Source organism: Macrotis lagotis, chromosome X (assembly GCF_037893015.1).
Source record: "Macrotis lagotis isolate mMagLag1 chromosome X, bilby.v1.9.chrom.fasta, whole genome shotgun sequence".
NCBI classification, from domain to species: domain Eukaryota; kingdom Metazoa; phylum Chordata; class Mammalia; order Peramelemorphia; family Peramelidae; genus Macrotis; species Macrotis lagotis.
In genome coordinates, this window is record NC_133666.1 from 657,620,439 (window position 1) to 657,645,824 (window position 25,386).

General features: G+C 40.2%; 1 protein-coding gene across 1 annotated transcript in view; it reads left to right on the forward strand.

Annotated features, from left to right (window-relative positions):
- Positions 1-25,386, forward strand: part of GALNT9 (polypeptide N-acetylgalactosaminyltransferase 9) — a 303,470-nt gene that overhangs the window by 249,261 nt on the left and 28,823 nt on the right. The window contains exon 7 of the mRNA XM_074200460.1: positions 20,263-20,448. Within this exon, the coding sequence (XP_074056561.1) occupies positions 20,263-20,448 (186 nt within the window). The remainder of the gene's footprint in view (positions 1-20,262; positions 20,449-25,386) is intronic.

A 25,386-nucleotide genomic window follows, 5' to 3' on the forward strand; every position in this document is an offset into this window, starting at 1 on the left:
AGACAATTTTATATTTGATGCTAAAGGTAATAGGAAAGCATTAAAGTTGACTGGATGAGGAAGGGGATTGACATAGGAAAATTTGCACTTTCGTGACTACCTCTTCTTCAATTTACCTTCCCCCTATTATTTCCACCCTTTCTTAGACCCCTCCTCTCCTCTTTCCCTATAAGGCAAGGGCAGTGAACCTCTAGGTAGTGGGCTGTATAAGGCCCATTATCTGGTTCTGCCATGGCTACCATAAGCAGGATTCAAAATTCAATAAATCTTGGAGCTTTTGAGGGGTGAATGAATTAAATCTTTGACCAAATATAGTAGGTGAATGATGTTATAAATATCCAACTGACCTTAGGCAGAAAATGTTCTCCACCCCTGCTATAAGGTAAGAAATTTCTAAACCAAATTAAGTGTATATTACAGTCCCTCTTTGGGTCAAATTTGATGAGGAATAAAGTTCAAACCATGCTCAACTTCCCTCCTCTCTTTTCCTCTACTATAATAGATCTTTGTGTCTCTTCAATTTTCCCTATTCTGCCTCTCCTTTTTACTCTTCATCCAATGTAATTCTCTTTCTCAACCCTTTTTTTTTATAACAAAGGTAATTTTATACCTTCCCTCTGTCTTTGCATACTTCTTTTAACTGCCCTAGTAAAGAAACAATTCTTTTTTTGGTTTTTTTTGTTTTTAGCAAGGCAATGGGGTTAAGTGACTTGCCCAAGGCCACATAGCTAAGGCAATTATTAAGTGTCTGAGGTCAGATTTGAACTCAGGTCCTCCTGACTCCAAAGCCAGTGCTCTATCCACTGTACCACCTAGAAGCCCCTAAAGAAACAGTTCTTAAGAGTTACAAGTATCATCTTCCCCTATAGTTATATAAAGAGTTTAACTTTATTATATAACTTATTTTTTTTCTTTCCTAATTACCTTTACTCTTGAGTCCTGTACTTAAAATCAAAATTTCTCTTCAGCTCTGGTCATTTCATGAGGAATGCTTGAAAGTTCCCTGATTTGTTTAATGTCCATTTTTCCTTGAAAGATTATGTTCAGTTTTGCTGGGCAGATGATTCTTGATTGTAATACTAGCTCCTGGTTGGGGGGGGGGGAGCCAAGGTAGTAGAGTGAAGGCAGGAAATTCCAGAAGTTCTCCCCAGACTACCCAAATGCCTTTAAATTATGACTCTAATAAAGTTTTGAAGTAACAGAAACCACAGTAAGACTTTGTGAAGCAATTTTCTGGCCCCAGATAACTTGGAAGATCCATGAAAAGGGTCAGTCTCACCAGGGTTGGAAAGGGTCACAGCACAGTCTGGGCCATGATGACTGTGCCAAAGTGAACTGACTCCAGCCATTCAGGAACAGCCTGCAAGGTTCCTGGGTCCATGGCAGCAGTTTCCAGACCTCTCAGCCCAGGGATTACCAAGAACAACTTGGAAGGTCAATGGGAAACTTCTGACACACCAGAGTGAGCATGGAGCCCAGGCCAGCTCAGGTCTCAGCACAGCCCTGGCCCTGGAATCAGAAGCAAACTGGTGGAGTGACTCAGCAACTGCTTCCAGAGTGCTCAGTCCAGGGATGATAAGGAAGTTAGAGAAGACTGAAGAGGTCTTTCTGCTATTCCCTGGGGCAGGACTCTGTTGCTTTGACCATACCTAGGTCCAGGTTGCAGTCTTGAGCCCCATACTGCCATAGCAGAGCAGAGACTCTCCTCATAGTTTCAGGGTAGAGGGGAGTGCTTGTGGTTATCCACAAAACAGAGCACAGACCAGGAGAGCAGTCAGAGTCTCTCATAAGACCTTGAAGGAATTGAGGTCCCTGGAGGAAGGGGGAGTTTCCCTGAAAATAACTGCAAAACCCTCAAAAACTTGGGAAAATGTGTCCTCTACCCTGGAAGCAGAGCCCCACATTAACAAAGAGTTAAAATCAAGTCATAGGCTGGGGAAACGAGCAAACAACAGAAGAAAAAGAATCTCTGACCATAAACAAGTACTCCAGTTCCACGGAGGATCAAAATGCACACTCAGAAGATCACAAAGACAGAGATTCTGTATCCAAAGCCTCCAAGAAAAATATGATTTGTCTCATGCTTTGGAAGAGTGCAAAAAGATTTCAAAAATCAAGTAAGGAAGGCAGAAGAAAAATTGGGAAGGAAAACCAAGTCAGCAGCTTGATGAAGAAGATACAAAAAAATACTGAAGAAAATAACATCTTAAAAACCAGTTTAGGTCAAATGGAAAAAGCAGTCCAAAAAGTCAAAGAGGGGAAGACTACCTTAAAAAGCAGAATTGATCAGATGGAAAAGGAGATTTCAAAAAAGCTCTCTGAAGAAAATAATTCCTTCATATGTGGAAAATACCTAAGGAAAGCTGATGACTTTGTGAGAAATTAAGAAACAATAAAAAAAAGCCAAAAGAATGAAAAACTGAAAGAAAATATGAAATATCTCATTGGAAAAACAACTGACCTGGAAAACATCCAGGTTAGATAATCTAAAAGTCATGACCAGAAAAAGAAATTCTCCAGAAAAATTGCCCCGCTATCCTAGAAGCAGAAGGTAAAGTATACATTGAGGGAATCCACCAATCACTTCCTGAAAGAGATACCCCACCACAAAAACTCCCAGGAATAGTATAACCAGATTCTTCGACTCACAGGTCAAGGAGAAAATATTACAAGCAGCCAGAAAGAAGCATTTCAAATATCATGAAGCTTCAATCAGGATTACACAGGATTTAGCAATGTCTACATTAATGACTCATAGGACTTAGAATGTGATATTCTGGAAGGCAATAGAGCTTGGATTATAACCAAAAATAAAATACCCAGCAAAACTGAACATACTCTTTCAGGGGAAAAGATGAACATTCAATGAAATAGGGGACTTTCAAACTTTCCTGTTAAAACTACGAGAGCTAAACAGAGAGTTAGATCTTCAAGTACAGGACTCAGATGAAGCATAGAGAGGGTGGATGTGAAGGACAAATTATGAGGGATTTAATGATATTGAACTGCAGGTATTCTTGCAAAAGAAGTTGATACTGATAACTCATTAACTTTCTCATTTATAAATAAGAAAGCAATTAGAAGGAGCATGTATAAGACACAGCAGGGAAGTAGCATATATAGATAAGTCACAGGGAGTGGTCAGATACAAAGGTGAAAGGAGAGAAAGAAGAGAATAAATGGGAATGGGGAGGAATAGGATGGAGGGAAATACAGCTAGCAATAGGAACTATAGGAAAAAATATTGAAGTAACTTCTCTGATGGATTTATGATAAAGAGTGTGATCCATCCCAAAGACAGAACTCATAGTCTCTAAATACAGACTTAAGTACTTTTTTCCTGGACACTTATTTTTCTTGAGGTTTCCCTGTCTTTGTGGGGAAAGGGGGGATTATGCTTACTTTTACAACAAGACTATTGTGGTAATGTGAAAAAAACATATTCCAAACCTTCTCATCCTTTAATGTAGAAGTTGCTAAATCTTATGTAATCCTGACTGTGACTTCTCACCTGACTGCTTGCAGTATTTTCTCCTTAACCTGAAAGTTCTGAAATTTAGCTATAATGTTCCTGGGGAGTTTTTATTTGAAGATCTCTTTCAGGAGGTGATCAGTGAAGTCTTTCAATTACTATTTTACCTCTGGTTCTAGAACGTCAGGGTAGTTTTCCTTGCTAAGTTCTTTAAAAAAAATGCTATCCAGGTCCTTTTTTGATCATGACTTTCAGGTAGCCCAATAATTCTTAAATTGTTGCTTTTGTATCTATTTTCCAAATTAGTCATTCTTCCAAAAGTTATTTTATATTTTCTTCCCTTTTTTCATTCTTTTGTTTTCATTTGATAGATTTTTGAAGCTTCATAGATTCAGTAGTATCAACTTACCCAATTCTAATTTTTAAGAGATTATTTTCTCCTTTTCCATTTGGCCAATTCTGCTTTTAAGGATTTGGTTTCTTCTGTAAGTTTTGTACCTCCTTTTCCATATGGCCAATTCTACTTTTTAAGTTGTTTTCTTTTTCTAGGATATTGACTTTTTTTCATGATTTCTGGAGTACAGGGGCATTGTCCTAAGCTTCTTGTCCTGGGGTCCAGGGGACTTTTTGTGCTGGGGCCTCCACAGCTGGCAGTTTACAGTTGTGCTGTGATCACTCAGCTTAGTATAGAAGGCTGTGCCAGGGGCTCCAGGTCTGCCAAGCCTGTCAAGCCTAATCTGCTACATTGGGGCTAGAGACCTTACAGCTGGCCTACTGTATTGCTTGCTGTTCTATAGCTAGGCTGCTGTACAGCTAGCCAAACCAAGATATGAGGCCTCAGTTGCTGATCTGTGCTAGGACCAGGAGCTTCCCATTGACCTGCCCAGATACCACATATGCTGGGTTGCTCTACCCTTTTCCCCCAGTGAGATAGACCTTTCATGTAGTCCTTCTAAGTTATCTTGGGTTGGAAAATTTTTCTCACTTCATCCTCTTGTGAGTTCTGTCACTCCCAGATTCATTTTGAATCTTGATTTAAAATTGTTTCAGGAAAATTAGAATGAGCTTAGGCAATTTCCTGCCTTTTCTCTACCATCTTGGCTCCTCCTCAGACTTGTACTTTTGGAAGATCATATAATTAACTGAGCACAAGATGGACTGGAGTGAGGAGAGGCCTGAGGCAGGAAGACCAACCCAAAGAATAGACTATTGAAGTAGTCCAGGAAGGAGGTGCTGAGAGCTGCTCCAAAAGTTGTGAGAGTGTCAGAGGAAAGAGACAGGAGTGTATTTGAGAGATGTTATGGAGGTAGAAATAAGACTTAGCATCTTATTGGATGAAGAGGAGGGGTACGTATGAATGAGGAGCTAAGGATAACAAAGTTTTAAGTCTGAGTGACTGGAACAATGATAGTGTTCTCAAAAGCAATAGGAAAGTTGAGAAGTGGGAAGGGTTTTGGGGGAAAGATCATGAGTTCAATTTTAGACACATCCAGTTTCAACAAGACAACCAATTTGAAGTGTGCAAATAGACAAGGCCAGAAGTCAGAAGAAAATACAAGTTAAATAACTCTGAACCATCTGCATAGAAATAATATTTGCCCTAGACAGAATGTTGGAGGAGATCAGCAGTTAGATGATGAAGATCTAATCGAGAAGATTGAGGAGGAGGAGGAGACTTAGCAGAGAGGATTGTCAGAACGGGGAAAACATCCAGAAAAGGGTATTGACTCTGCCAAAGACTGCAGAGAGGTGAAGAATAATAGAGATTGAAAAGGGCCATTCAATTTGACAATTAAAAAGAGAGAGAGAAAAAGCAGTTTGGGTGAATTAATGAAGCCAGTTGGCAGAGAGTTTGGAAGAGATAGTGAGGCGAGTGAGTAGAGGCACCCACTACAGATGCTTTCTCCTGTAATAGAAGTTTACAGTTTCTTATGTGATCCTCTTTCTTGCTCTTTTTCTATGTGGAAATGTTTATTGGTGATAAGTTCACAATTAAAAAAGGAATTTAATTAGAAAAGAAAAAATGAAAATTATATCTCCATAAGTGACTATCATCCTCTCAGAAAAACCTTATGTAACTCTAGAGAAAGGAGGATCGTTTGACATTAAAACTGTATATTTATGTTTTTCTTTCCTTGACCTATGATTTCATCAGTGAAATTCCTTCTGCCAGTGCAGAATGGCAGCTCCTCAGTAATTCATAGTTTGAGAGAAGTGCCCAATGCAGAGAAATGTTAAATGACTTCATCAGGACCACATAGACTATATGTCAAAGAAAGAACACAAACTCGGGTCTTCATGACTCCAAAGAGTCATGAAGTCCTCCATTCATGATGCTAGGATACTCCAGTTGCTTCACACCCACCCCCATGTGCTCTCCCTTATCTATCCTAGATCTGGTTCTGAATCACTATGTGCTTACCCTCTGCTGCCAATACTGGTCAAACCAAATCCAAGATGTTCCCCAGGACCAGAATTGGGACATACCAAATCGCTCTCACATAGTCAGTTTCTCATGTTTCTTTTTGACAGCCCAGAGTTGGTATTGTGGGTCTGTTTATCATCCCATGGCATGAGTAAATGGATGCTTTATGGACACCCAGAGTAAAAGACAAATTCCTCACCTTAGCATTTAAAAAAAGGATCAATATTTTTATATTTCCTCCATTTCCAAATATATCTCTCCTCTTCCTCAGTCTCCTACTCAGAGAGCCATCTCCAAAACAAAGAATTTTTTTTAAAAGAGGGAAGAGAGAAGCAATTCAGGAAAATTAAACAGCCTGTCATTCAGAATCGAGAATCTCTGACGGGGGCATAACCATAGCCCCCACCTTTAGTAAAAAGTCAGGAGGGTTAGCCTAGCTTTTAAGTCCTTAAAGGGGAAGAGGGAAGAGATCTGGAGGACATTTCATCACCAGCTATGTAGAGATGGATTGGAGTTGTCCATCTCTAGAAGAATGTAAGCTTCTTGAGGGCATGGAGCATTTCTTTTATTTTAAATCCGTGTTATTGAAATGTTTTGTTTTTACATCATCTAAATTTTCCTCTGTATTCTTCCTCCCATCCTTCTAGAGAGATATGTCATATAATAAAGAATTTTTATAAGAAAAAAGAATAAAAATCAATCAGCACCACATAGAAAAAAGTGAAAATTTATGCCATGTTCTACAGAGTTGGTCTTCAGACACACACACACACACACACACACACACACACACACACACACACACATATACACTCACAAACACACATATACATACATACCTGCCAAGATGGTTCAAATAAGAGACACATGATGGAGATTCTGACTTCATCTTTGTGAGCAGGAGGGTTATATACACACTGGACAGAGCTTTCTTTGGAGATACTCGGTTCTGACTGGAACTCCACTCCACTCTTGTACTATTAACTCAAAGGGCCATGGTGAGCAGAGTATCAGACTTGGAATCAGGGAATTCAGGTTGGAGTTCCAAACTCTAATATTTACCCATAAAATGTCATTTTTATCCTCACTGTGTCTTAGTTTCTTCATCTGTAAAATGAAAGCATTATACCAAATGGCCTCTTAGGTTCCTTCCAGTTCTAAATCTATACTAGTTGAGGAACCATTGACAAGTCAATTAACCTCCTTTGGTCTCAGTTCCCTCATCTATAAAATGGGACTAATAAAATTTATGTTGTATATCTCATAGCACATTATTAAAGAAAACATTTTATCAACCTTAAAACCCCTTGGAAATATCAAATGTTGTTCTTATGAACTGCAAAGGAAGACACTCAGTATTTGGGAGTGTCCATATTTCCAAAGCATCAAAAGAAACTGGGGCTCTTTAGATTACTGCCAAGGAAATTTGTTGTGTTAAATCACTGGAGAATTAAAAACAAAAGGTAAATGACTCCAACATAGCTATGAATCCAACATAGTTATGTCCCTTGTCACACTGGTTATCCAGATTGTCAGTCGATATCAGGTCAGTCAATAGTGTTATCAAAACCAATTGACCAATAACCGCCATCTTGAAAAGCAGTTGGTATAATGAAAAGAGAGGAGTCATGAAACCTGTCTCCATCATAAGCTAAGTTACTTTAAACAAGTCATTTTATCTCTCTGACCCTCGTTTTTCTAAATTGTAAAGGAAGAACAGAGAAGCACCATAGCATAAAGAATTCAGATTGAGGAATTCAGATCAACAAACATGTTTATTATGTGTCTTTATTCTGTGAGAACAAAGACTCCTTTTAGCCCTTTTTCTGTAGCTCCAGAGCTTAGCATGGCAACTGGCATGTAATATGGACTTAGTAAATGCTTGCTGGTATATAGATTCAATTTACAATGGACTGTGCTAAGATCTGAGAATATTAAAAAAAGGCAAAAACACGCCTTTTGCCCTCAAGAAGGTTAGGTTCCAATGGGAAAGACAATATGTTAACAATTGGGTACATAGCAAAGTGAATCCATACAAATATATATACATATATATATATATATATATATATATATATATATATATATATACATACACATATATATATACATATACATATACATATACATATACATACACAGAGAGAGAGAGAGAGAGAGAGAGAGAGAATTTAATGGAACAATGAATAGAAGTTACAAAGGGGGAGACTTAATCTTGACATGAGGAGAGACTTCCATATCATTAAAGTTATCCACCAGTGTAATAGGTTTGTCTCAGGAAGGAGAGTTTTCCTTCTCAAGGATTCAAAGAGGTTGGATCAGCAGTGTCAAATTAAAATACAAACAGAGGCCACCGAAACCCACAGAAAGATCCCTGTGTCTGCATTTTCTTTTAGAAAACCACATATAAATATATTGTATTTTTACTTTTCTTGTTAAAATTTTTCCCAAGTTCATTTTAATCTGGTTATGAAGTCCCGGATTTAAAGGGGTCTTGGTCAGCTACAAGTTCTGCTAGATGACTTCTGAAGGACATAACAACTTGGAAATTTCATGATTCTGTTGATCTCACCTGCAGGAGTTCAAAATGAAGTATCTTTAGTACCTTTTCAACTAACTAATTTTTGAATAGTCAATCAACTATCATTTATTAAAGGCTAAGTGATCCCAAAGTGCATACAGAATTGGACTTGGAGTCAGGAAGACCTGAATTTAAATCTGGCCTCCAACTCATACTTGTTATATAAACCTGGAAAGTCTCATAATCCCGTTTGCCTCCATTTCCTTAGCTGTAAAAGGAACTGGAGAAGGAAATGGCAAACCACTCCAATATCTTGGCCAAGAAAACTACAAATGGAGTCTCAAAGAGCCAGATACAACTGAAACACCAGAACAACAAATGTTTATTCCCTTTCCTGGTTAACAGTCAGAAGGGGTGAGTTTAACATTCCATAGGATGCCTGGCATTCACACCCCCTCCAGACCCTGCTCTTATCAAACCTACTACTCTTTCCTCCGCCCTGGTCTATTCAACAATGGTATTTTTCACACAAGAGAAATGATGCGAGCTGGTAAGTCAGGTCAAACCTAGCAATCAATCTTTACAGCTGGGCTCCCTGACACAAGAGCCACATTGAAATAAAGCAGCTTCGTTCCTGCCCAGCAACCCAATTGCCTCTAAATTTCCCTGGGGCTGGGGCAGTGGGCATCCGGCAGAGCCCCAGAGCAGATCCTGAGATGCCAGGGAACATGACAAACAAGTTCACAGCCTTGGGCCAGAAGCTCTGGGATTTAGGCAGAGGGAGCCAGAAATAGCATCTACTGTTCCCATCCTCTCTGCCTCTTGCAAGCATCCTGACCCTGAAACGATGCCATCCATTTGGAGACAGTCTTGGACACTTGAGTCCAGACCGAGCTGCCCATACGCCTGGCTACCCGTACCCTTGCAGATTAACAATGTGAGCAAAGAATGCTTTCCTGCTACTGTTTTAAAGTCTCAGTATAGGCAGACTGACTTTAGGCAATAAATTCCTCAAGTCTCAGTAAATGAGTGGCACATTCAGCTCCTGGCTTCCCACCACTCACTGAATTACCATTACCTAGAACATGCAGCAGGAATTTCTCTGCCTCTAAAGTTAAATATATCCAAGACTGACCTAGTCCAGGAACTTCCTAGGGGAGGTGGGCACTCGAATGGGCAAAAACCCACCTAAACAATTACATCTAGCCAGCCTCCAACCCTGCCTCCTATTGCATCCAGTCACTCAAAAGGAACCCAGGCCTTATCAGGGCACCTTTCCATCTGCCTTACTCTTACTTACTCTGCCCCTATCCATATTGCTTTTTTTTGTTTTTTGTTTTTGCAAGGCAGTGGGGTTAAGTGACTTGCCCAAGGTCACACAGCTAGGTAATTATTAAGCATCCGAGGCCATATTTGACTCCAGGGCCAATGCACCACCTAACCTAACTGTCCCTCTTACTGCTTTTTTACCTCTTGGCCTGAATAACCAAATTAAAACTAACCATTTTTCCTAGAAAGAATGGAATAGTTAACTGCCATAGTCCACATTCTCTTTGACTCCCTAGACCTCTGAACCACTAGATGTGTTGTTTCCTCCTAAGATCAACCAAGCAATAAACATTTATTAAGTGTCTACTATATACTCTACTAAGAGCTAGAGGAATACAAAAAGAGGCAAAAGCAGTCCCTGCCCTCAAAGAGCTTATAATTTAGGGGAAAAAAGCCAACTCTTATTTTTGTATCCACAGTGCCTAGCACACAGAAGGAATTTTAAATCACCAACTACCCAGATCAAGGAAAGTGCCCCTCCAGGAATATCATACTATTGTTTTTATTTTCTTTTGTTCAGTTATATTAACAACAGTTAAGTGCCTGACTTTTGTGACTCCACTTGGAGTTTTCTTGATAAAGATGCCAGTGTTTGCCATTTCCTTCTTCAGCTCATTTGACAGACACAGAAACTGAGGCTCACAGGGTTAAGTGGCTTGCCCAGGGTCACACAGCTAGGAAGTATCTGAGACCAGATTTGAACTCAGGAACATGAGTCTTCCTGACTCAAGATCCATTACTCTATACATTTCACCATCTAACTGCCTTATTTTCCTTTATTAGAATGGAAACTTTCTGAAGACAAGAAGTGTCTCCCTTTTGTAAATGCATTTATTCTACCTAGCCCTGACTTGTCATATCGTTGGCACTAAATAAATAAATGTTTATTTATTCATTTATTCATCAACTTACCACCTCTGTAACCCCTCAGGCCAAAGTGCCCCTATTCAACTGCCACTCACTCTGATATGTGTGATTTCTTCTATTAGAAAGCAATTTCTTTGAAAGCAGAAGTATCTCATTTTGGTAATTGCATCTCCAGTACTTATCTCTATCTACCATGTAGTGGGTACTTAATAAATAACTCTTCATTCATTTAGCCATTACCTAATTACTATTTTCATAGGCACTCGTTTCTTAGTCTATGGAGCCTATTTGTAGCATGTCCATCATACTTAGCCTCTCTAGATATTTTTCCACCAGAACAAGAGTCTATGTGGTGCAGAGGGGGACACACTCTCTCTAAATCTTTCTAGCAATCTGTAGCTTCTTGTCGTGGAATCTCAGACTCTAGTCTGACCCACACATGTATAGGAATTCCTTAGAGAGTCTCTGCTTGAAGATGTGCAAGGGAGAGTACCCTACCATCTCCTTAGGCAACCTAACTGTGCTCCAACATGCAATCTAACTGCATTTCCTCAGCATCCACTCATGGCTCCTGGCCGTTCCCACAGTAGAAGGCTTTTAAGCACAACACCTACAATCAAGCTCAGAGAATAAGTCACTTGTCCAGGGTCACAGAGGTAGGAGGTAGTAAGCAAGAGAACTGTATCCTCCAGGTCCAAATCCAGTCTGCCTCCTCTGTTCCACATAGTTCTCAGGACTGTCTTGTGGGGGCGGGGGGGGGGGGGCTAAGTGAGAGTTCTTGAGAGCATGACCTTGAAAGCATCACTTTCAGTCAATGAGTCCTTGATGGGTGGGCACCCATGGTATATCCATCCTGGTTCTGATGTATTGTATTTATTAAGTTCCTTCTCTTTGGAGAAGGTAAAGCATCTTCTTAGAAGTAGTATTATAGTACAGTGAATAAAGGGCTTAGAGTTGGGAAGATTTGAGTTCAAATCCTACCTCAGATAATGGCTATGTGAAACTGGGCAAATCATTTAACCCCTTCCAACTTCAGTTTTCTCAATTGTAAAGTGGGGAAGGGATAGAATGAACTCGAAGGCCTCTGATTCTGAGATTTTATCAGAATAAGCCCGGGAAAGGAATATGGGGTGTCCATTCCATAATAAAGACCTAGAGATTGATAGGCTTCCCCTTTGGAGAACTGCTTCCTTGGTCCCATGAAGCAGTCAACATTCATCCATTCATCTATGTATTTATTTAAAGAGGAATGACCACATTAATTAGCAGGAAGAAGGTAGGTTCAAAAGAGACTTTTACTGATTATAACTCATGTAACCCTGGATCACATTTAACCTCTCTGGACCTCCGTTTGCTGTCCAATAAAATGAGAGAGTTGAACTAGAAAATCCTAACGCACCTTGCAGGTCTAAGAACTGGGCATTGTGATATAGGCATTGTAACACAGAAATAAACAGACAGAAAAGAAAAAGACCCTGCTTTCATGGATCTCATGCTCTATTGATGGTGGGGAGAGGAAATAAGTATTTACATAAGCAAATACAAAATAAAGATAAAGACTGCACCTGAAATTTTACTCATAGTCAAAAACCCCAATAAAGAAACTCCTATCCAATCAGCCAATCAATTCCTTCTCTTTAACTTCTGGTTGTAGAGAGTTCTCCAGAGCATGGAGAGGTTAGAGTCTTACCCAGGGTCCCACGGCCAGTGTGCATCAGAGATGAAACTCAACTCAAGTCTTCCCTGGCTTCAAGGTTGATTCTCTATCCACTGATGAGGCTGTTTGTCATTTATTCTTGAAGACCATGACATCAGAGAAGTGATGCCATGACAAGCAAATGAACTGAATTTGAAGGAGGGGATGCTGTGATAAGTCCCCAGCCTCACTTTCTCCTCAGGTTCCATCTGAGTCCAGTGGCCAGATATGAATCAGGATGACTGGTTGCAAGGCAACTAAGGTTAAATGACTTGCCCAAGGTCACATAGCTAGTAAGTGTTTGATTCTGGATTTGAACTCAGGTCTTCCTGACTTCAGGGCTTGTGTACCTTCTAACTGCCCATCACTATCCACTATCCACTAGACTTTACTTTCTCTTAATGGACCAAAAACAAAGTATATACAATAGAAATGCAAAATCATTTTTGTCAAGTGGAGGAGAGAGAGAGCAAGCTAGGTGCCTTTATTGTCTCAGGTCTTGGGCATAACCTCTGTTCCTCCAATACCAACAGAGACCAAGAACTGCTTTCCTGGCATGGGAAAGAAGAACGATTCTTATCAGACTGATTCTCATCAGGGCCATTCAGTTAACAAGTTTGGCTCTTTGGGTTAGGAATTTTTCCCTAGGAGGAAAAAGGAATGACCTCCTAGATTTTTGAGGGGAGGAAGAAGTGGGGGAAAAGATATCTGCCTAATACTGAGGTTTGATTGAATACGGTGATTGGCTTCTCTTGGCTACAGACAAAGCAAGGCACTTTTCTCCTGAGAGTTTTCCAGTGAATTAGATATAAAATGAAAATTCATTTCCAAGCCTAACAAACCTGCTGCTTCTCCCAGTGGGGTGAGGGAGAAGATAGACTTTTATCCAACACAGTGGGGGTCTCCAAGACACATCACTAGGGGACAGAAGAACTTGGACCCTGGGTCAGCTTCTAGAGAATCCCCCTCTCCCTCTCATTTTAGCTTTCAGAACTTCCATTCAGTTTAGCCTAGATCAAAGATCTTTGGAGATTGCAGGAACTATAAAAATAAAAATAAAAAATAATAATAATAATAATAATAATGAGAACAATTCCAAATTAATCTTTCTTGTCCTTAAAACAGCCCCCCCCCAGTTCTCAACAAAAGTCATTGATAACTTCATGGTTTAACATCTTGAGCTTGAACATCCATTACCTTATGGCTTAGAAACACAGAAGGGCTGATGGAGGAGGTCAATAAATCCATGCCTTTATTCCAAGAGGGAAAGGATGCCACACTATAGTGAGAAAGGCACTAGATTTATAGACAAAGGACTTGGGTTCCAATTCCCATGCTGCAACTTCTTACCTTTGTAACCTTGGGCAAGATGCTTCTGTTTTCTAGGCTTCAGGTCCCTCATATTTTAAATTAAACAGTCCTACTTCCCAGGGTCAAACTCCCTGGGAGGAGGGAAGAGAGTAGAATATGGGTTGCAAAGCTTTCCCAGTGCCCACAGGCCAGAACCAGATTGAGATGTAATTGGGAAATGTTTAACAATATGAATAAACTAAAATAGAATATTAATTTGTGGTTTTCCAGATCAAAAGGAGCCAACAGGATCTATTTCTAGGTTGAGTTTGATACCAATCAATCAGTCAACAATCAACAAACATTTATTAAGCTCCTAATATATCCCAGGCACTGGGGATCCAAATACATGAAAAGGAAACACCACAGAAATGGTGAAGATAAATAAAGATGTATGTATAAACAGAAAAAAAATAGACAAATTAAATATAGAGTGGTTCAACAAGGAGACTTATATAGGAAGATAATAGCCCTTGGTGAAATCAGAAGAGGTTTCCTGAAGACCCTTTTCCTGAAGAAAGAATGGTATCCTAGGAGGTAGAGGTGAGGAAGGTGTACATTCCAAGCACAAGCAAAGACCAGGTATTTGGGGTGTTTTTTTGTTTGTTTGGTTGGTTCTGGGGTTTTTTTAAGTTTTTGCAAGGCAGATGGGGTTAAGTGGCTTGCCCAAGGCCACACAGCTAAGTAATTATTAAGTGTCTGAGGCCGGATTTGAACTCAGGTACTCCTGACTCCAGGTCTGGTGCTCTATCCACTGTGCCACCTAGCCACCCTATATCTAGCATTTGTTATATCATTCCAGTTATATATGACTTTATGGTCCCATTTGGGGATTTTCTTGGCAAAGATATTGGAGTCGTTTGCCATTTCATCACCAGCTCTTTTTACAGATGAGGAAACTGAGGCAAACAGGATGAAGTGATTTGCCCAGGGTCACACAACTCAGAAATATCTGAGGCTGGATTTGAACTCAGGAAGATGAGTCTTTGTGGTTTCAAGTCCTGTATTCTATTCACTGTGACAAGAGGATATACCAGTAAGTAAATACAAAGCACATATAGTCTGAACTAAGTTCTAACTTCCCCATAGTATATTTCTGCCACAGAGTGGGAAGTCTATGAGGCTGACTTTGAACTCATAAAGATGAGTCCTCCTGATTCCAAACCCAGTGCTTTCTTGCACTGTACCACCTAGCTGCCCCTGAGCCATTCAATAAACTCAGAAGCCATGAGGGTAAGTTCCAACCCTCTGGCTACTTGACCTAAGCAACTTAAGAAAGCCAAGTGTTATACTGGAGGGATGTTCTGGCTGTTCTGTAACTGGACATGGGAGTCAAGAAAAGGAGAAGAGCAGCCCCTGTCCTCAGGGAGTGCATCTCTTGAGAACTTCAAAGAACCTTATCTCATCCATTGCCTTCATTTTGTACTTGAGGAACCTTGGAGATGTTAACTGTCTTGTCCCATATCCAATGTCTAGTAAGAGGCAGAAATAAAATTTGAACCCAAGATCTCTGCCTTTTAACTCTTCCTCTCATGTTAAGTAAACCAGCCACACAGGAAATCAATAGAGACAATTATAAGCAAGTAATAAATTTTGCAGTAAAAATCCAGCCCCCATTTGTCAGCCCTGTTCTCATGAAGTCCATCCAACCATCTCCTAGCTGTAAACACACCGTCACTAATGACTCTGAAAATCTCTCTTTCCTACACTGCATTAGCAGCTGCTTCCTCTGCATCTGTAATTGAAAACAGGACTCCCCTTCAGCCTTGTCTGGATCTCAAACATGCCTGTCTCATAACATGCCTCAGTAGAGCCTAGGGCAGTCAGATGTTACAATTCATAATCTCACTCTCAAACACCCAGTTTTGATGCTGAGCTCTGTGCAGAAGAAAAAATGGATTGGGACCACTTCTTCTAAACAGAAATAAAAATCACTTATTTAAGCTACTGTTCACACCTGCCTATCTCCTTCCAGTAAATGTAGATATTCATGTTTTCAATATATTATTATTGTTTTTAGTTTAAATTCTATTTAATTTTCAGTTTTAAGTTGATATCAGATCAAAGTTCAGAATTGGGAGGACCTTGGATGCTGCTTCCTCTAAACTGTCTCTAAAAACAAAACTATGTAAAAAGACAACATGCCTGAAAAAAGTCATATGCCTTGGGCTTAAAGACTGAGAGGGAAGCTACTTTGACTTTGGGACAGCACCAATTGTCATGTTCTTTGCATCAAACCTATTTGCTTTTCTGCAATGACCCCTCATTGCTACTGGTTCTTCTCAGTAGGGAAAGTGGTGCAAACCAAATTCTTCTCAGGACAGCCCATCCAATCTTGAATCTTACTCTCGAGCCCCATCTTCTGTCCTGCAGGCTATAAATCCTTTGCAGTCTTTTACATCCTATACAGTCTTTGCATTTATTTTCCTTTGCCTAAGCTCCAAGGCTCTTCACCATCTTGATCACCTTTCTTTAGTCACTCTCCAATGCATCAATACCCTTCCTAAAATGTGATGCCTACAACTCAGTGTAAGACTTTATTTTAGTCTGACCAGCACATAGTACATTACCCTTCTCTCTCTCTCTCTCTCTCTCTCTCTCTCTCTCTCTCTCATAAAATGCTAGTTTATTTTATTTTTTCAATTACTTGCAAAGATAGTTTTCAGCAAAACTTCATATCTCTTAATATAGCCCAAGAACTCTTGATTGTTAGATCTACTAATGACTCAGGTTAAAATTGGAATCCACTAACACTCCTCTAATCATTTCTCCAATAAACAGCAGTCTGTTGGTGGTTCTTCACCACAACATGCCACCTCCTACTGTTCATTAAGTGGAATGTAAACTTCCCAAGGGCAGGGACTGATTCTTTTTTGTCTTTGCATTCTTAGTATCCAGTCACTTCACTCCATTTACCTCATTTCCTCAAATGCAAAATGTACTGGAAAAGGAAATGGCAAATGTCTCCAGTATTTTTGGCAAGAAAATCCCAAATGGGGTCATGAAGAGTCAAACAATGACCAAAAATTACTGAATAACAATAGAATATAATAGGAAATAATATAGATAAGAGAATATAATGGAAAAGATATCAATAATAGATTAATTTGTTATATATTTTCTCACTTGATAGGTAACTCAGTTCTCCCTCTATTCAGCAAAGAGGCCTGGGGATGATTACTCCAGCTGCCCAACAACCTGCTCCCAAGTGTTAAGGCCTCAAAAACCTTCTGGAGATACCCTGATGATATCTAAGTTCCTTTTGGAGTCTAGATAAGTGATCCAGGGTCCTCCAATCAAAATCATATTTAAGATGGAATCCATTGTACAATATACATTACCTTAAATTGAAGATGACCATTTGTCCTGTTCCTTCCCTTTGTCCTGTTCTGCTCTGAATTGGGTGCCTGGGTCCCCATGGGTTGCATCAGGGAAAAAATTATTACCAGTGTTTGCCAGGAATTTATGGAGGGGTTAAACTGTTTCCCTTAAAGCTCTGGTTTTAGAGCCTTTTAAATTCTCCGTTTTGCATAAGCATCAATCTCCCAGGGAGCTTAGAAGGAAATAACTCTGCCACTCAGATAATGTATTGGTCCCTGGTATCAAAATATATAAAAAATTACAAGGTCATTAACTATCACGCAGAGAAGAGAAATGTGTTGCGGACTGCAGGGAGAATTCCAGTCTGGTTGAACTGGGTCGGAAATAGTGATACTGTATTCTGCATTCATTGTCCTTTCACATCAAAAATTGTTTATTCTATAGGGAAAGAGGCAAGAGAAGAATAATGTACTGGAGAGAGCAATGGACCCAGAGTCAGGCCAGACATGAGTTCAAATCTTTCCCCCAGTAATGACCATTATTAACTCTGTGACCCTGAGCAAATCATTCTGAACTTGGGTAACTCATCTGTAAAATGGGGAAAATAAGACCTGTAGTACCAAGTTAATGGGATTGTTGTGAAACAGCTATATAAACGTCAGCTATTATTGACTCACAGCTCTCGGGTTAACAGGCCTGCTAGAAAGATGTGCATGCATACACAGATACACATAAATATTACCTTTGAACATACGGTCAAGATTCATTGATTTGGACCACATAAAAATGATATAATGGGCAGCTAGGTGCCAAGCCTGGAGTCAGGATGGGTTCAAATCTGACCTCAGACATATACTAGTTGTCACTTAATCCTGTTTGCCTCAGTTTCTTCAGCTGTAAAATGAGCCAGAGAAAGAAATGGCAAGCCATTCCTATACCTTTGCCAAGAAAACCCCAATGGGATCACAAAGAGTCAGACATGACTAAAATGACCAAACAACAACAAAGATGATGTGTCTTAGAGAATGAATGTGGTGTGTTTTTTTCTTTATTTTTATTTTTATTTTTTGGTTTTTGCAAAGCAGCAGGGTTAAGGGACTTGCCCAAGGTCATACAGCTATGTAATTATTAAGTGTCCGAGGCCGGATTTGAACTCATGTCCTCTGAATCCAGGGCCAGTGCGCTATCTACTGCACTACCTAGCAACCCCAATTTTATTTATTTTTTTTAATTTTCTTTAATGCAGTTCATATTAGTACATTATTAGAAAATATCAAAAAAACTTTAAAAAAAGAAAATATCTATTACAGAAGAAATTCCTGTTGACATATAGTTCCTATTAGAGGATCTCAGAGAGCTAGCATTTAATAACTAGTCAGTCAGTCAACAAGCATTTCTTTTTTTTTTTTTAGGTTTTTTTGCAAGGCAAACGGGGTTAAGTGGCTTGCCCAAGGCCACACAGCTAGGTAATTATTAAGTGTCTGAGACCGGATTTGAACCCAGATACTCCTGACTCCAGGGCTGGTGCTTTATCCACTGCACCACCTAGCTGCCCCCAACAAGCATTTCTTAAGTGCCTTGGAGGTCTCTAGATGGCACAGTGGGTTAAGTACCAGCCCTGAAGACAGGAAGGCCTGAGTTCAAATTTGATCTCACTTAATAGCCATGTGACCTTGGGCAAGTCACTACACCCCAATTGCCTCACATCCAGGGCCATCTCCAGTCATCCTAATTCATATCTGGCCACTGGATCCAGTTGGCTCTAGAGGAGAAAGTGAGGCTGGGGACTTAGCAGCCAGCCTTCATAGGATACATAGGTCCAACAGGCAAAGATGAGGACCCAATAATTCTGAGAAGAATGAACCAGAGGAGTCAAAGTTTTAAAGACAGGAAAAGATAACATGAATTTGGGGATTGTGAGGCATCTAGTTTGTCTGGAATATTGAGTCATAGAAAAATGCAAAAAAAAAATATTGAGTCATAGAAAAACGCAAAAAAAAATATTGAGTCATAGAATGATTATGTTGAGGAGAAAGAAGGAAATTGCTTACTCCACTGCCTCTGCTAGGGTTCAGTGGAGCCTGATTGTAGAAGGTCACAGAATTAAAACCTGGAAGGGATCTCAAGATCATCTAGCCCAGTGCCCTCATTCTTCAGGTGAGAGAACTCAAACTCTCTGATGCACTAACTTTGCCATTCCTAGGGGTAATTAGTAGCAGGTTTTCTGACTCCAAATTCATTGCCCCCTGTTGCCACTTTAATATTATCCTGGGGAGGGGCGACTAGGTGGCGCAGTGGATAAAGCACCAGCCCTGGAGTCAGGAGTACCTGGGTTCAAATCCGGCCTCAGACACTTAATAATGACCTAGCTGTGTGGCCTTGGGCAAGCCACTTAACCCTGTTTGTCTTGCAAAAAAAAACCAAAAAAAATATATTATCCTGGGGAGTCTGAACCTTATTTAACAGGAAGGAGAAAGTTATGAAAGGTCTTTGAGTGGGGAAATGACTCATCAGAGGTGGGCATCCAGAATTCTTAGACATTAGTAGAAATGTGCTAGAAAAATTGTAGAATCTTCTCCCCAAGAAAGTATTTAAGAATATGAGATGGCTCTTGTTCTCACTTCTTCCTGGGAAGCAGGTAGGGCATGACCTAGGTTTAACCTAGCTATAATGCCCACTTCCTCAAAGAAGTTCAGTGTCTCCTGGGCTTCTCTGAATCAAAGAAAGCCTGGGAATCATGAGGTTGAGATCCACATGCTGGGGTGACGACATCCTGAGAAGCACAATGTTGTCAAGGCAGCTCGATTTGGAGTCTGAAGTGCTGGGTTCAAATTCTGTTTCTTCTACTAACCACTTGAACAAACTTCTAGATCTCAATTCCCTCTTGAAGTTTTATACATTTTTACTATATTTACCAATATTCATTTGGTCTGCCCAACAGACTGTAAGCTCCTTGAGGGCAGGGACTATCTTTATTTTTGTCTTCATGTTATTCCCAGGATTTATTTTAATATTCAGCACATAAGAGGTGTTTAATAAATGATTATTAATTAATGGAGTTAGGTTACATTGGTTAACAGTTATTAAAGTCTAAATTAGTCCAAATAATACATCTGAAAGAATCAACTGGCTTCCTTCCTACTATGCAAGCTCATTGGCATCCTTAGTGTACTGTAGGGTCACTGTATAACAAAAAAAAAAAAAAAAAAGGGTTTCTACCCTCCCTGATGCAGGGTTTCCTGGCCATGTTCACAACCCAGGTCTCCATCCTCTCTCCCCAGGTCTGGCAGTGTGGGGGAAGCATGGAGGTCCTGCCTTGTTCCCGTGTGGCCCATATTGAACGCACAAAGAAACCCTACAATAACGACATTGATTACTATGCAAAGAGAAATGCCCTCAGAGCCGCAGAAGTATGGATGGATGACTTCAAGTCCCACGTGTACATGGCCTGGAACATCCCCATGACGGTGAGCACCCAGTGGACAGGCAGAAGATGGAGAGGGTTGAGGGAGGGGGAGGCAAATCAAACATCTAAGCCATCCTCAAGCTGAGTTGAAGATGGGTTCTGTTACCTCCAGGAACTATCTCAATCACCTACTTCTTTTCTTCTCCATTTACCAGAACTAATGCAGAGGGTCCTAATCATTCAACAGCTGGGAAATTAAGGCAAACAGTGAATTATCTTCAATTTTGGAGAGCCCTCTCAGAGCAGCCAACTCCAGAATTAAAAGTAATGGGTAGAAGTGAGAAAACAATAAACATGAAAAATAAAGAGAAAATATTTTTATCTATAACTAGCAACTTTGGTGCCCAGGGCAAGCAGCATGAAGTGTGCCTTCAAATCAACTTTGTAATTCAATAGTTAATAATTCAAAAATACTTAATAATACTGAGGAGGAGGAGGAGGAGGAGGAGGGAATAAGTTACGGAAGTTCAGAGGTGAGTGTTAGTAATAGAGATATGGTTTGATCATTTCTGGTTTAAGCTAACCAATCCACAATCATTTATTAAGTGTTTCCTGGGTTCATGGTCCTGTGCTAGTGTAGAGACTAAAAGAGATCCTAAGTTGAGATTCTGAGGTTATACATTTTAAAAAAATTTTGTATTGTCTAAATTCTCTCACCCAAAACAAAGCCCCACTTGCTCCATCCTAGGTGTGACTTTGATTGAAGCTATTGCAGACTGGATTAGGTATCCTCTGGAAATAGTAGGAACCTCTCTCTCCATGCCATACCTCAACTAGAGGTCTTCAATCAAAGCATAAATGACCACTTATCTGGGATGAATGTGGTAGAGGGAATTTCCATACTATATATAGAAATATATATAGATATAAATATAGAATATAGATATATATACAGAAAATGTGTTGTCTTGTAGAGGTGTGTGTGTGTATTCATGTATTGTATGTCTTTATGTGTATGTGTGTAAATATAAATTAACCCTGAGTTTCCTTTCAACTCTGAGAATCAGTCTCTGTGTGTGTGTGTGTGTGTGTGTGTGTGTGTGTGTGTGTGTGTGTGTAAGAGAAAAACAGATACAGACAGGGACAGAGAGAGATGTAGAGATGGAAAGATGCTGATCAAAACACAGAAATAGAGATGAAGAGACAGACAGAAAAAGAAGAGAAAGAGACAAAGATAAGGAAAGATGCAGATGTAAAGAGGAAAATGAGATAGAGACTGATGTAATCAGAAAAGGACAGATGGATAAAGAAAAAAACGATAAATAGAAGTATGTAAAGTATAGTTTCGTGTGTGTGTGTGTAAAAATATGGTATTCTCTAGTGCAGGGTGGAGAAGGAAGACAGTTCAGAATTTAAAATGTAATAGAAATAACTAGGAAGGAAGGAAGGAAGGAAGAAAGAAAGAAAGGAAGGAAGGAAGGAAGGAAGGAAGGAAGGAAGGAAGGAAGGAAGGAAGGAAGGAAGGAAGGAAGGAAGGAAGGAAGGAAAAGAAAGAAAGGAAGGAAGAGAGAGTTGGAGGAAGAGAAGGAGGGAAAGAGAGAAAAAGAAAGAAAGAGAGAGGAAGGAAAGGAGGGAGGGAAGAAGGAAAGGAGAGAGAAAGGAAGGAAGGAAGAGACAGATGGAAAGAAAGATAGATAGGAAGAGATAAAGAAAGAGATATGGTGAGTAAAAGAGAGAAAGAGATTGAAAGAGGAAAAGAGACAGATGATAAATTGGAATCAGGAGCATTAGCCCTCAGAGCAGTGAGGTGACTCTTTTTATTTAAAATAGCATCTTTTTTTCTTCCCCTTTTTCTGTCCCTCTGCCCTTTGCAGGACAGAATGTCATGGCGCTGTAAGACCTATGTTTAAACATGACTCATCTACTTATCCCCAGTGTGACTTACTCCAGGTCTCAGTTTCTGCATCTGAAAGATGAGACAATTGAAGTAACTCCTCAATTTCTCACCCCCCTTAGAAAGTCTGGAGAGAACTGGCCAGTGAATCCAAAGCCCAGTTAGAACTGGAGGTCTTCTTACTGTTCTCAGCAAAATAGGGATCATAAGGAAAGGCGAGGCAGAGGCAATCAATACAGCCACACTCTAGGACAAAGCTCTGGCTGCTTGATGCCAAACAAGCTAGCCGGGAAATTCTGAAGAGGAGTGGAAAACATGATTTCCTTTTGTCTGCACGCTTTTGGCTCTGGGAGTTTTCCGAACAAAATGACAAAGGCATGCAGTCAGAAACTGCCCTCACCCATGAGCAAAGATGGAAAAGAGAGAGCGGCAGAACCCATAAAGCCTTGTTTGCCATAAAATGGACTGATTCAGACAGTGTATAACATGGTGGCATTCCCATTAATACTCCAGTAGGAATTTATGATCTCTGGTTGGTCGGACAGTGCTTAAAGAATGAAGATTCCTGACCCACCGAGTTCTGTGTGCCTAAGGCCTGCTGGGCTCCCCAGCCCTCTATTAGAAGATGTCCTTATGCTCATGCCTAGCTGGGAGAATTGTCAACCCTGAGGGATCAGGAATCTGGGAATTGCCCCTTCAGGTACCAGCCAAAGCTCAAGCCTCCTTCCCATGTTCAGAACCCCTATGAGGAATATACAGAATTGATGTACACCCATACAATGAAATGCCTCTCCCAAAGACTACACTGTGAAGTTGCAAACATGTGTAACTAAAATATGGATTTTTTATGGAGGACTGGGCAGGGAGGTGGCGCAGTGGATAGAGCACTGGCCTTGGAGTCAGGAGGACGAGAGTTGAAATCTGGCCTCAGACACTTGATAATTACCTAGCTGTGTGACCTTGCAAGTCACTTAACTCTAATTGCCTCGTATCCAGGGTCATCTCCAGTCACCTTGATTCCTATATGACACTGAATCCAAAGGGCCCTCACTCAAATCCAATTCATGTGCTTGTCATGGTGTTATGGTCTTCTTCAAAAATGAAGGACAAACATTTTATTGAGGATTTGGGGTAGCGAGGTGGCACAGTGGATAGAGTTCTAGGTCTGTAGTCCTCATCTTCCTGAGTTCAAATCTGGCCTCAGACACTTACTGACTATGTGACAGTCAATCATTTAACCTAGTTTACCTCAGTTTCCTCATCCGTAAAATGAACCAGAGAAGAACATGGCAAACCACTCCATTATCTTTGCCAAAATAACCCTAATGGAGTCCCAAAGAGTCAGACGTGACTAAAATGACTGAACAAAATGAAGGATTTTTTTTTGTACTTGTTTCTTAAGAGTTAGTGACTCAAATTTAGAGGGATCTCTCAGGGTTGGACTTCCTTCAACCAAGGCCATCTCCATTTTCTGACTTAGTATTATTTTATTTAAATAGGTAAATAAGAATTTCTCAGGGGCCAGAGAGATTGTGACTTGCCCAAGGTTATACAACTAGGAAGGATCAGAGACAAAATTTGAATCCGAGTTTTCCTGACTCCAAGCTGAGCTCTCTCTTCATAATGCCACATTGTCTATGCTGTATTGCAGTGAATTTTCCAGTTAAACAGGGCCTCTCCTCCTGCAATGCAACTGATGTTCATTCAGCTGAGACTCATTTAGGCAGGCATCCTGCCTCCCTATAGGTCATAGGCTTCTAAAAGTTTCTCACAGATAGAGGGGTGCAAGGGATTTTAGAGGTCATCTTGCCCCATTCCTTCATTTTGCAGTATCCCAGAGAATCCAAGACCACACAGCTTCTAAATGGCAGAGTCAAAATTAGAACCCTAGCCCTACTGCCTCTAAAACTAGCATTCTTTCAGTTATATTACACTGTCATCCAATTCCTTTCTGTTTAAGGAATATGGTAAATACTTCAAATGGGGCTTTGGAGGGTATTTCCTCTACTATTGCAGATTGCAACCCCCTCCATGACTTAAAGTCAGCTTCATGAGTTGCTGAGACCAGAGAATTCATCACCCTAAGGCAAACCTAGCAATGAGTCTCTCTGAAATGAGTTAGGAGCTCGACTCTCACTTTGGACAAAAGTCATCTGTCCATCACCAGATTCTACTCAAACTCTTCCCATCCTGGTTAGACCTGGCTAGAGCTTGAATTTTACCAGCAGTCTTTGGAAACCCAGGGTCCCCTCCATTCCATGAAGAGAAGGAAGGTTTCTAATGGAGGCCATCTGTCTTCAAAGGATATCACCCTTCAGAAAGCCCCTACTGGTGTCAAACCCTGTGGTCGGCTATTCTGCAAGGGGCAGGGGGGATCTCAGAGAAGCACATCATGCAATCCTAATCACACCTTGTATTTTGTGCTATAACTAACTAGCACAGTCAGTCTAGCACTGGCTAGACTGCTGGATTTGGAACCAAGATGATCTGAGTTCGAATATTGCCTCAAACACTTATTAGGTGTGACCTCAGACAAAGCATTCAATCTTTCCCAGTCTCAGTTTTCTCATAGGTAAAATACAATAATAATAATAATTATTATTATTATTATTATTGTAGTAATAGCAGTAGTAGTAGTAGTAGTAGTAGTAGCAGTAGTAGTAGTGGCCACCTTGTAGGGTTGTAAAAATAATGAAAGAATATGTAAAGCACTATATAAATATTAGCCTTTATTAAAATCAGGTAGGGAGAGATTTTCATAGAACACATGAGAATATATGCATCCAGGTGAGTTCTGTTTTTCAAAGAAACTTTACATTTATTCCATTAGTGCCTCTTTGTCAAAAATATGTGTAGAATCTACTTCTCTTAGGGACTTGGCTTGAGGAGCTAGTACGAGTCACATAAGAAAATCAGTCTAGCCTTAACACCCCCACCTTTGTTTCAGGGGTTGCCATGGACAAATAATCCATTACCAAATAAGCAGCATGCTGGTGACAAGTCTCTCCACACATTGATCCAAGGAAAGCTGATTTAGATTTTCTAAGACTATACTCCAACCCTTTTCATCCTGGGAGAGCCTAACACATCTTGTTCCTTGATGTC